Raw genomic sequence first — 12,529 nt, forward strand, 5'->3', positions numbered from 1 at the left:
ACCAGAACGACGAAAGTAAACAGGACACCCTAACAGAAACGAATATTCAGCAACAAGAAAAGAACCCGCTGATACCCCCTCCACTTCTTCAGGCATCCAACATTTCCCAGGAAGAACACGCTGAGGAGAAGAAACAGGACGAAAACAAGCCTCTCCTTCCCCCAGTAAACGCGGAGCTGAAGAAAGTGAACGAACGGAATCCTCTCCTGCCTCCCCCTGTTCTTGAAGCGGCTGACAGTTCCCACGAAGCAAACGCGGAGCAGAAGAACGAACGGAACGACAGAGAGAAGCAGGAGCAACACGACCTCCAACTTCACGGCCAGAAGAATCAGCAGGCACCTCAGGCGGAAGAGAACGAAGGACACAAACCTATTGCTCCTCCTCCTGATGTTCCGTCAAACAACAGCAATGAACGTCATGGAGACCAACAGAAGATAGAAGAAGGAGCGGCAAACAAAGACCAACATCAGGAACAGGAGCATCAACAAGAACAACAGCCACCAGTGAATGAACAACAACAACAACAACAACAACAACAACAACAACAACAACAAGTACAACACGTACAGCAGGCTCAGCATGTTGGCAATGCTGTTATGGAAGAAGCGAAGAAAAACATCACTTCAGATGACGATCGCGATGGCATTGTGTATCCGAAATTCGTCGAGAGAGGACCACCGGATGGACCTGGTAAGTGTGTGTGTGCGTGTGTGTGTGTGTGTTTGTGTGTGTGTGTGTGTGTGTGTTGGTCGTGTGTGTGTGTGTTGGTTGTGTGTGTGTGTGTGTGTGTGTGTGTGTGAGTGTGTGTGCATGTGCGTGCGTGCGTGTGTGTGTGTGTGTGTGTGTGTGTGTGTGAGTGTATGAGAGAGTGTGTGTGTGTGTGTGTGTGTGTGTGCGTGTGTGTGTGTGTGTGCGTGTATGTGTGTGTTGTGTGTGTGCGTGCGTGCGTGTGCGTGTGTGTATGTGTGTGTGTGTGTGTGTGTGAAAAAGAAGCAGACACCCTGACAGACACCCAGACAGACATACACACATACACACAGAGAGCAGAAATATAGAAAGGAAGGTTACTGTTTTTGTTTTGTGTTACGGATGGTTTTTCGTGTAAGTGTCTGTGTGTATTTATGCTCCTATCAGAAAAATGCGTGTGCTACTCTGTTTACAAACTCCCGTCTCACACACACAACACTCAAACAAGGCACAAAGACTGAACACAATTAATGCCCTTTGCCCTCGTACCTATATTGTAACATCAACACAAAAATACAAATATGTTATCTCTCATGCAGTCTACAAATCACTTGCATTCATGTATAAGAAGAATAGCTTGAAAACGCGTGGGAGACTAACTGTCTCACGATTGACGAAGTCCTCGTCTCACACAATTCTTCTGACGATTATGTTTCCTGTTTAACACAGTTTCACTTTACGCACATTTCACATGTCACGTAATTCTCAGTTGACGACGTCTTCGTCTCACACAATCCTTCTGACGATTATGTTTCTTCAGTGGTAATTCACACATACAATGACTACTCACTATTCAGCGGGTACATACTCTGAATCCAAATCACCCACGACAAAATACAGCTCGTGGTGAATATGGGGTGGGGTTCCACCGGTTTCCAGAACTCCTGCGCTGATACAACCTTGCGCCCACAATCAACGGATCCGTGGCGCCAAGGAGGGAATGCCCGTCTCTTCTTTCTCTCCCGCCGCCGAGTGGTGCATTCGTCACTCCGACCGGGGTGCTGCGTAAAAGTTTATGCTACCATAAGTCTCAATTCTTAGATAAATTTTTCCACAAAATAATACTGCCATTCTTTCTCAATACTATTCATTTATCCGTCAACTAACTTATGCTGTTATATTATTTACATCAGCTCATTTACAAGTAACTTCATTACAAAAGAACATACAACACTCCTTTTCAAAATGGCTGACAACAGCTCACGCTTCTTCAACCCATTTCACAACATGACTCCCACAGTCATTTCACAGGTCAATATTACTGAGCAAAATACAATTCAATAAATACCTGTATATTCACAGCATAGAATCACACATGATTCTTCCACAACACGAGTCGTACAGCATTCGACCTCAATGTTTGGTGAGCAACATTACAACCCAAACGTGGAGATATTCAGAGACACGTCTGTTCTCTTCAACTGTCTGTAATGTTCTACCCTTCACAATCTAAAATGGCTTCCTCCTGTTAGCAATCTCCTCTCTCATTGGTCAATAGTAGCCAATGACAATACAGTACACAAAAATCAGCTCACTATGTCAACAGGTGACACTAGGATCACGCAGTCAGCTCATGCTGACTAAAAGTATGGCAAGCTAAACTATACACATTTGCGCAATACTTTTAATACTGAATTATGTACAAATCCATTTGTCACATTTTGAACATAGATTCAGCTCCGTTGCAGACATGAAGATACGGCATCATTATATTCTATCTGCATCTAATCAACTTCGCCCAAAAAACCTCTTACAGTGCCCCATCTCTCTGATTTCCGGCGGGGGGGGGGGGGGGGGGGGGGGTAGCTCAGTTTGTAGAACTGGTCTAGTAATTCTCTAGTCTAGGGTTCAAATCCAGGTCGGGACGGACAAGGGGCAACTTTATAGGATGACTCAGAGACGGTATCTATGTCCCAACCCCGTGTCATCGTCAAGGCCTCGGCCATGCTGCCAGAAATGCAGGTGGCTGATTACACCTACACATGGACACGCCTGGCAAGTGTGATTTTAGTTGCTGCTTGTTTCCCATTAAGGAGAAGACGACCCGAATTGACCCTAAGGTCTCTGGACTCGGGACTCAGGAAGATTATTTTAGGCGGCCTCAGCCCAGAAATAGGGTGATGCACCATAACAACTTACAGAAATTCCTATGAAAATTGTTTGGCGCACAGGCAAACTTGATACAACATACCCGGCGGATATGATAGACGACATCCGGAAATAACTCTGTCGGGCTTGTATGGGTTGTGAAAGAGTGATTGTTCTTGCTTTCAGTGAGGCAAACTTTCCCCACGTGGTCCTTGACAAAGGACATAACCCTCCCTCGCTAGGGGCGGGGACGTAGCTCAGTTGGTAGCGCGCTGGCTTTGTCGCCAGTTGGTCGCTATCAGCGTGCCGGGTTCGATCCCCACGTTCGGCGAGAGATTTATTTCTCGGAGGTAACTTTGTGCAGACTCTCTTCGGTGTCCGAACACCCCCGTGTGCACACATGCGCACGAAAAAAGATCCCACGTTCACAGCGAAAGTCTCAGGGCTTGGAAAACACGAAGACACGCATGCATCATCTCTCGTCTCTGATTATCATGATCGTATTTCGATACTTTGACGAGACAAACCCAATGCTGGTGTGTCGAAGAAGACAGCCACAGCGGGCTTGTTCGAATCAAAGTATATCACACCATATCTTCAGCGTATTACCAATACCTGTCCCAATATAGACCAGTTGGTCTAAGAGGACGTTAAACCCTAATAGTCAGTCAGTCCCTCGCTAGTGACTCGCCTATGATGCCGCGTGGGAAAGTTTGCGTTCATAAAAGCAAGAGTATTCCCTCTTTCACAACCAGACAGAGTGATGTCCGAACTAGCCAGCAGTGAAACATTTACCAATGAAAAAATAAATTGCTTGTTTGTATTATGCATTTACAATATTGTCCGCCACATTATTCTTTTGTTTCTAAGAGCACATTTATTATTTCATCTTGTTGTGCTCCTTTGTGACATCACGCACTCCATGACTTCGTATTTATGTATCTGAATAACATTTAAAATAATTGTAATTGTCTAGAGCTATATTTGTTTTAATTTTATATTTTTATAATTTGTTTGAAATATAATTGAAAACGTTCCAACAACTAACCTTTCTTGTTTTGTTTGTATTCTGAATTTTGAAACGTCGGCAGTTTCTTTCTATTTCGATTTGAATAAGGAGTCTCATTAAACGTAATGAGCTTTTAAATCTCTCAGCGATGTTCGTACCTCAAGCGCTGCAACCGGAAGTGCTCTTTTATATGAAAAACCAATAATGGCCGGTACTCTTCCGTTGTCAAGCGATAATGTAAACATTCTACTCGCTAGTAGCAACAACAAACATTGCATAGCTTAGTTCGTCACTTTGTCGTTTTGTAACCCCTCCTCCCCACTCGCCCCCTTGAGCTTTTCTATTGTATCCTCTTTTTTTGCAACTGTTTGTGCTCTTTCTGCTGGGACATTTCCTGCGGACTGAATATTATAAACATTTCAACGAGGTTCATAATTATGTTTCATGTCATGTGTTCTTCATATCGTAGCGTTGTGTGGACAAGAATGATTGTGATGTGTATTTGTTATTACGTTTATTCGCAAAAGAATAAACTTTGCCCTTGAGTAGACCAGTGTTGAGTTTGATTTAAATACCGTTTAAACCAAATTGTTTCAGGCGAGGGCGGGGTAGCGGCCCCGTGGAAAAGGGAGACACTGGGCCCAGCGGAACAGGCGGAGTGGGACGATGGGTTCAAACACAACAGCTTCAACCAGTTCGCCAGTGACCGCATCTCTGTGCATCGCGTTGTGGTGGACAACAGACGTCAAGAGTGAGTGCTTGTGAGTGTGGGGGTAGGGGAGAAGTGGGGGGGAGGTGTGTAAGTGTTTGTGTGTGTGTAAGTGTCTTTGTGTGTGTGTAAGTGTCTTTGTGTGTGTGTAAGTGTTTGTGTGTGTGTAAGTGTCTTTGTGTGTGTGTAAGTGTCTTTGTGTGTGTGTAAGTGTTTGTGTGTGTGCAGGTGCGCGCACGCGTGCGTGTGTGTGTGTGTGTGTGTGTGTGTGAGTGAGTATACGTGTGCGTGTGTGTGTGTGTGTGTGTGTGTGTGTGTGTGTGTGTGAGAGAGAGAGAGTGAGTATACGTCTGTGTGTGTGTGTGTTTTTGTGTGTGTGCGTGTGTGTGTGTGTGTGTGTGTGTGTGTGTGTGTGTGTGTGTGTGTGTGTGTGTGTGTGTGTGTGTGTGTGTACCTCTGTACATTGATTTAATTATTTCAAGCGGCAACACTGTGACATACCTGCATGTAAATTCGATACTGATTTGGATGCTAGACATCCACGTCTAGTTTAGAACTGTCAACGTCGCGTCTTGAAAACACGTTTGATCACTGTCAAATTTGCAACATTCTATGCATCAGCGACCGGCACGGTTGGCCTAGTGGTAAGGCGTCCGCCCCGTGATCGGGAGGTCGTGGGTTCGAACCCCGGCCGGGTCATACCTAAGACTTTAAAATTGGCAATCTAGTGGCTGCTCGGCCTGGCGTCTGGCATTATGGGGTTAGTGCTAGGACTGGTTGGTCCGGTGTCAGAATAATGTAACTGGGTGAGACATGAAGCCTGTGCTGCGACTTCTGTCTTGTGTGTGGCGCACGTTATAAGTCAAAGCAGCACCGCCCTGATATGGCTCTTCGTGGTCGGCTGGGCGTTAAGCAAAAAAAAAAAAAAAAAAAGAAATGCATCAGCGGTGTCTGAAAATGAAGATCTGTACGACATCATGGCCGCTTGCCCCGTGGTGATTTTATTCTCGAAAAAGGTCACGACCCGTGTTAAAGCGATACATTCATATAGTGCGAGGCGTTAGCTGGGCCAGTTTCCCCCATGCCTGTCCATTGGTTAGCAGAGAAACGAACGAAGTTAATCAGACTGTCTCTCCTGTTGTACATTGCTGATGTTGTTCAGAACGAACTATTGCAAGTATGACAGCTAGAGAGAGCTATCCACCCTTTGATGATTGTTTCCATCCCCGTTTCCCCCAACAAACACACACACAAACACACACACACACACACACACACTCACACACACACACACACACAAACACACACACACAAACACACACACACACACACACACACTAACACAACCACACACACACACACACACATACAAACACACACACAAACACACACACACAAACAAACACACACTAACACACACACGAACACACTAACACACACACTAACACACACACACATTAACACACACACACACAAACACACGCACACATAAACCCAGACACACACACACTCACACACACATAACCCCCCCCCCCCCCTACACACACACACACCCGACAGAGTTATTTCTGAGCAGCAAGCAGTGAAACATTAACCAATGAAAATGTTAATCACGATTACAATGTCTTCCGTTTCAGGTGCAAAGAATCGTCAGTACCATGACAACATCCCCAACTGCCAATGAAAATGTAAATCACGATTACAATTTCTTCCGTTTCAGGTGCAAAGAACGCCAGTACCCAGACAACATCCCCAACTGCTCAGTGGTCCTCATCTTCCACAACGAGGCGTGGTCAGTACTGCTGCGGTCAGTGCACAGTGTGCTGGGCAACACGCCGCCACGCTATCTGGACGCCGTCATACTGGTGGACGACAAGTCAACCATGGGTCAGTGTGTGGTGGTGGTGGCGGCGGTGGTGATGGTGGTGATGATGATGATGATGATGATGATGATGGTGATGATGATGGTGGTGGTGATGATGATGATGATGATGGTGGTGATGATGATGGTGATGATGATGATGATGATGATGATGATGATGATGATGATGAGTCAAGTATTGGTCAGTCTAATCTACAACTACTACTAACATTTACTGCCCCAACTGCTTGTATCGGTGCTGCTGCTACTATTACTACTAACCCTGCTATTGTTACTACTACTATTACTGTCGCTGCCACTTCTACTAGTTATAATCCTGCTACTGTTACTACTACTTCTAATAGTACAAATACCACTACTACTACTACTACTACTACTACTACTACTACTACTACTACTACTACTACTATTGCTGCTACTACTTTCTACTGCTAGTTATAAGGCTCAAATCGTACCATAGAATGTATATTTACAGAAGAAATCTTTAAAAAAAACCAACGAATTACAAAATAACTCCTGCATATAAGTAAACAGTTCTTAATAGCGTATATATGAAAGTATTAACGTCTGTGCTTATGTGCTTTAAAAAAACAAACATTTTAGCCATGGTTTGTTTTTGCACAAACAGAAAACGTGTACGATAAGTATATGGTAGTCCATAGACCAACTAGCCTGGACCGCCAACTCGTCACGTGACCCTTCGAGGTTACGACTCTCGACTTTCAGGGGCGCGTCGCGTCCGGTTTGAAAGGCCAGCGATTCGAAGACAGCGAAAAGAAAGCAAGCTCCAGTTATTTGTGACAATGGGAGGTGACAATGAACTGGATTTTCCAAAACTCCAAACTAAACTTAACAAAACTCATCGAAAAACATGTTCCATAATTATGCACTTTTGCTGAGTTTATTTTAGCATTTTCAGAACTTACCTCGGCAATTTCGTCCATGTTTACAATCGACACCGGATATCACGTCCCCCTGATTTCTGAAAGGCTTGTAAGCGTAGGTTCCTAAATGCGAGAGGCCGCTACCTCGTGATAGAGAGAAAGAGCGGAGAGAGAGCTAGTTGGCGGTCCAGGGTAAATGGTCTATGGGTAGTCCTAGTTTTTCTTCGCTCGTGTTTGACGATATCGCTAAATCTACAGCCCACATAGGCAAGCCGCTGGAGAGATACTGGAGCCAGTACCCCAAGGTTCGAATCGTGAGAGCCCCGGAGAGAGGCGGGTTGACGCGGGCAAGACTTCAAGGGTTCCACAACTCCACCTCAGAGGTCGTCGTCTTCCTCGACTCTCACATTGAGTGTAGTTTAGGTGAGACCAAGGAACGTGTCTGTGTGGTTCTTCTTCAACTTGTTTTTCTTCTTCTTCTTCAACTTGTTCTCCTCCTTCTCCTTCTCCTTCTCCTCCTCCTTCTTCTCTTTCTTCTTCTTCTTCTTCTTCTTCTTCTTCTTCTTCTTCTTCTTCTTCTTCTTCTTCTTCTTCTTCTTCTTCTTCTTCAACTTGTTCTTGTTCTTGTTCTTGTTCTTGTTCTTGTTCTTCTTCTTCTTCTTCTTCTTCTTCTTCTTCTTCGTTAATGGGCTGAAACTCCCACGTTCACTTATGTTTTTGCACGAGTGGAATTTTACGTGTATGACCGTTTTTACCCCGCCATTTTAGCCAGCCATACGCCGATTCCGGGGGGAAGCATGCTGGGTATATCTATTTTCGTGTGTCTATAATCCACCGAACTCAGACATAGAATACAGGATCTTTTCCGTCGTGCGTACTTGGTCTTGTGCTTGCGTTTACACAGGAATGGAGATAAGGCACTAGCAGGTCTGCACATAGGTTGACCTTGGAGATCGGACAAATCTCCACCCTTAACAAGGGCCGGGATTTGAACTCATGACCTCCCGATTTGGAGGCCGATCTTTTTTTACTAGGCCACTGCGCTCGTCGTTTATGTGTTTAACAGATGTGACGTGCATCGCACAAGTAATAATAATAGTAATGCATGATATTTCAAAAGCGTGTGTTTGCACGGTTAAACCCTGATCAAAGCGCCGTACAATCATGGGGGGAAAAACAATAACATAACATTATTAGTGCAATCACACACATATCAATGAATAACGTATTGCACGTACTATAATAATTTAACACACACACACACACACACACACACACACACACATACCTAAAGTGTGGATGGTTACCTAAGAGGCGGCACTGGGTGTAGTGCCTTTCTAGTGCACTTGCACTACAACAGCACTGGGTGCAGTACTCGCTCCGGCATCGAAGAATTTTGCACTAAAAAATGCACAAAATTTGACCTATTTCGTCGCCTATAGGTCCAATTCATTCTTCTTACTCGGCGTGACGTTATCAAATGGATCGGCTAGCTTTAGCCCTAAGGGGCACAACTCCGCTCATACTCTCTTCGCGCCGCCATATTGGATGCCGTCTTTGTTAGTTTTCTTCATTGCACTCTTGTTCTTTTTGCGCATTTCACTGTGTATGCAGACAAAATGAAGAAAACTGTGCATGCATGAGTCCAAAGGGAATCTGCCTTTTTAACACAACAGCACAACATAAAAAGTAAAGCAAGAATACATTATTATATTCATTTATTTATTCTTTATCTCAAATTACCATGCAGACAGTGCACCAAAATTCACAAGATAAAGCTCTCAAGACAGGCAAATGAGGTACAATGCAGCTCAGGTAACTACTGCCAAGTATAATTTTCAAAGCATCCTATCACAGTGTTCACTCTAAAGGCACAACCGATGGACAATTGTTGATTAGCGCACTGCACACAGCAAAAAATAACCAGTTATAATCGTCTTCTCCGCTCAGTAACTTCCTTCCAGTTGTCACCCTGATGGTAAACAACTTTAGGGATCCTAAAGTGTGCCTGCTGACTGCAGTTTTTGGCCACACAACGTGTCATTTTCACTTTTGTCGAGTCGCCACCCAACGCTCAAGCACTGTCAGAGATCGTGCAAGGCATCCAACATGGCGGCGGATGACCAATTCCAGAGAGTTACGACCCGTGATTCTCATACCGCGCGCGCCGAGTAGAAATGCTGTTGTTAACTTGAGTTTCTGCAATGGGCCTATAGAGGACGGAAAGAATGTCATTTTGAACATTGTTATGACATTCTTTCCGTCAAAAAAGTCAATTTAACGGTGTTAAATGAAGCGACCATCCACACAATTAGGTTGCCATCCAGAGTTTAGGTTGTCATCCACGTGTGGATGGTTGCCTTATGGTGATTTAGGCAACCAAACCTGTGGAAACATGGGTACACACACACACACACACACACACACACACACGCACACACGCACACACACACAAAATGCCACCCACTAAAAATGCTAATAACTTTCTCATGTAATGAGCAGAATACTTCAAATTTGGTGTACATTAGGCACACAAAAAAATCTGTTTACGGTAACATAGGCAAAAAATTAGGGTCGGTAGGTCGGGATTTTTTTTTCTTTTTTTTCTCCCAAAAAAACATATTTCTAAGTTATTTTGCCGAAAAACAAAGACTTTTTTTTTCTTTTTTTTTCCAAAATGCCAAAAAAAAGTCTAGGGTCGCGCGAAAAAATAGGGTCGGTCGGGATACTGTAAACAGACTATTGTTTTTGCCTTAGCTGTGGGATAATAATGTCCACAAGTTTCAAATAATTATGTACTTCTAGTGATATGATGTTGACACCTGTAAACAAATAGTTTTCAAAATTGGAGATTGCAATTACAGTAAGAGCAAATCCAAAGAAACAAAGAGACTGCCAACGTTCTATTCATTCGCGTGTGACTTGCTAGCAAGCGGCCGAACATTCCGTCAAGCTTAGTTGTTGTCCACTAATTGTTTGTCTGTGCACTTAAAAGACCGTTGGGTCACACTCACCCGACTTGATTGTTATAAAGTTTTTCATTCATTTTTAAAATTATTTTTCCCCCTCCATTTATTTACTTTATTAGCATATATCATGATTGTATTGATTGTATTTATTGTTCAAAATGCCCCCATGGGTTATGGACTAATAAACTTGAACTTGAACTTGAACTTGTTACGTATTCTAAAGGTTGGTACGAACCGTTGGTGGAGCCCATCGTGAAGGACTATCGCGTGTCCACCATGCCAACCATCGACGTCATCGACGACACGACGCTGCAGTTCCGTTGGCCTTGGCGACACAACAGTAACATCGGTACTCTGGACATCGACATGCTGACCTTCAACTGGTTCACGCGCCCCAAGAACGCCGGAAAAATCACGCCTGTTGAGTGAGTTTTGATTTGTGTATACGTTAACTTTATTTTACTTACCTAGTTATACTGTCCGTTATGCCGGTTGGCATGTGGGCCAGCAACAAAGGACCTCCACTCCTGTCTGTTCTGGGCGAGTCTCTGGATGGTACCCCACGTATGGTTCAGGGTCTTCAGTTCTCCCTCAACCGTTCATCGCCAGGTGTTCTTGGGTCTGCCTCTCTTGTGCTTCCTCTATGGTGTCCAGTGACGGGCAGTCCTCGTGATGCTAGCCTGCTCTCTACGCATGGCATGCCCAATTCATTTCCACTGCCTTCACATTAACTTTGCTTTAAACAAAATGCTATTAAAAATACATGATATGAAAACAAATTGACAGTATGCAAAAAGGAAACGAACTCAAGCAAAAGCTTAGTTTACGTGAATCAAAAAACAAGGGCCCAGTCCACCACGAAGGGTGATATCAAGGCGGTGCTGCTTTGACATTTAACGTGCGCCACACACAAGACAGAAGTCGCAGCTCAGGCTTTATTATTCTGACACCGGACCAACCAGTCCTAGCACTAACCCCATAATGCCAGACGCCAGGCGGAGCAGCCACTAGATTGCCAATTTTAAAGTCTTAGGTATGACCCGGCCGGGGTTCGAACCCACGACCTCCCGCTCACGGGGCGGACGCCTTACCACTAGGCCACCGTGTTGCGGTAACAAGAAAGGTAGGTTGTTGGAACGTTTACTTAGTTTACAATACGTGAGAGAGACACCCGTGAGATAATAATCGTTCAAATCACACGTGTGTATATCATGTAAATGAGGTCATGTCAAGCAAGTCTGGCAGGGACCTGTTTTTCCACTGCTTATGATGCCGAAGTCACCGAGACAAACGTCATTATAGAAACAAAAATTGCGCTCGCTAATTACCCTGGATGAATCTTTACAACTAACACGTCACGCCACACTTTCAGAGTGACGTTTCTTTGCTTTGACGTAATATATTGCACGAGGCTTTGGAAGAGATCGAGGTTCCAAAACAAGCGTCTTCAATTTAGCTGCCTCGTCTGCAAGACATTTTCAGTAAAATACACGTAAGTACAGTATGTAGGATAAACAGAATACTACATGGCTTGCTGTGTCGTACCAGATTTACACTCGTTGCCTTTTTAAAAAATATTTAAAAAACAACTCGTGTAAATCTGGTACGACACAGCAAGCCATGTAGTATTCTCTATTTACGTGACCAACTGTATCATCCCAATGCTGGGGGAAATTCGGGTCGCTTCTTCCCAGTGGAAAGCTAGCCACAACAGGAGTCGCGCTGCCCAGAGGTGTGTGCGTGTTTAGGTATGATCAGCCCCCTGCACTTATCGGCAGAGTGAACGAGTTGGGTTTTTTTACGTGCGACTCTGGTGACACGGAAATGTGACATTTTGTTAGTTTGTTTGTTTGTTTGTTTAACGCCCAGCCGACCACGAAGGGCCATATCAGGGCGGTGCTGCTTTGACATAAAACGTGCGCCACACACAAGACAGAAGTCGCAGCACAGGCTTCCTGTCTCACCCAGTCACATTATTCTGACACCGGACCAACCAGTCCTAGCACTAACCCCATAATGCCAGACGCTAGACGGAGCAGCCACTAGATTGCCAATTTTAAAGTCTTAGGTATGATCCGGCCGGGGTTCGAACCCACGACCTCCCGATCACGGGGCGGACGCCTTACCACTTGGCCAACCGTACCGGTCGGAAATGTGACATGGATACCGTCTCTTAGTCTACACAGTCATACAGTTGTTGACCAGTGTGCGTCCTGGCCTGGAGTCGAACCCGTGGCCCTA

The 12,529-nt window shown here is 44.6% G+C and overlaps 1 protein-coding gene and 1 long non-coding RNA gene across 2 annotated transcripts in view; one reads left to right on the top strand and one right to left on the bottom strand.

Annotated features, from left to right (window-relative positions):
• Nucleotides 1-516: 516 nt before the first annotated feature.
• The window catches only part of LOC138950836 (polypeptide N-acetylgalactosaminyltransferase 5-like), a 26,906-nt gene continuing 14,893 nt past the window's right edge, over nt 517-12,529 (top strand). The window contains exons 1-5 of the mRNA XM_070322552.1: nt 517-690; nt 4,442-4,595; nt 6,274-6,440; nt 7,578-7,742; nt 10,512-10,713. Coding sequence (XP_070178653.1) covers nt 597-690; nt 4,442-4,595; nt 6,274-6,440; nt 7,578-7,742; nt 10,512-10,713 — 782 coding nt within the window. The 5' untranslated portion in view covers nt 517-596. The remainder of the gene's footprint in view (nt 691-4,441; nt 4,596-6,273; nt 6,441-7,577; nt 7,743-10,511; nt 10,714-12,529) is intronic.
• On the bottom strand, nt 1,219-2,256 carry LOC138950090 (uncharacterized). The gene is made up of 2 exons (XR_011450487.1): nt 2,036-2,256; nt 1,219-1,748 (listed from the first exon to the last, which is right to left on the bottom strand). It is a non-coding gene; the product is annotated as an uncharacterized lncRNA (long non-coding RNA).

The sequence above is a fragment of the Littorina saxatilis genome, linkage group LG16 (genome assembly GCF_037325665.1).
Source record: "Littorina saxatilis isolate snail1 linkage group LG16, US_GU_Lsax_2.0, whole genome shotgun sequence".
Lineage (NCBI taxonomy): Eukaryota > Metazoa > Mollusca > Gastropoda > Littorinimorpha > Littorinidae > Littorina > Littorina saxatilis.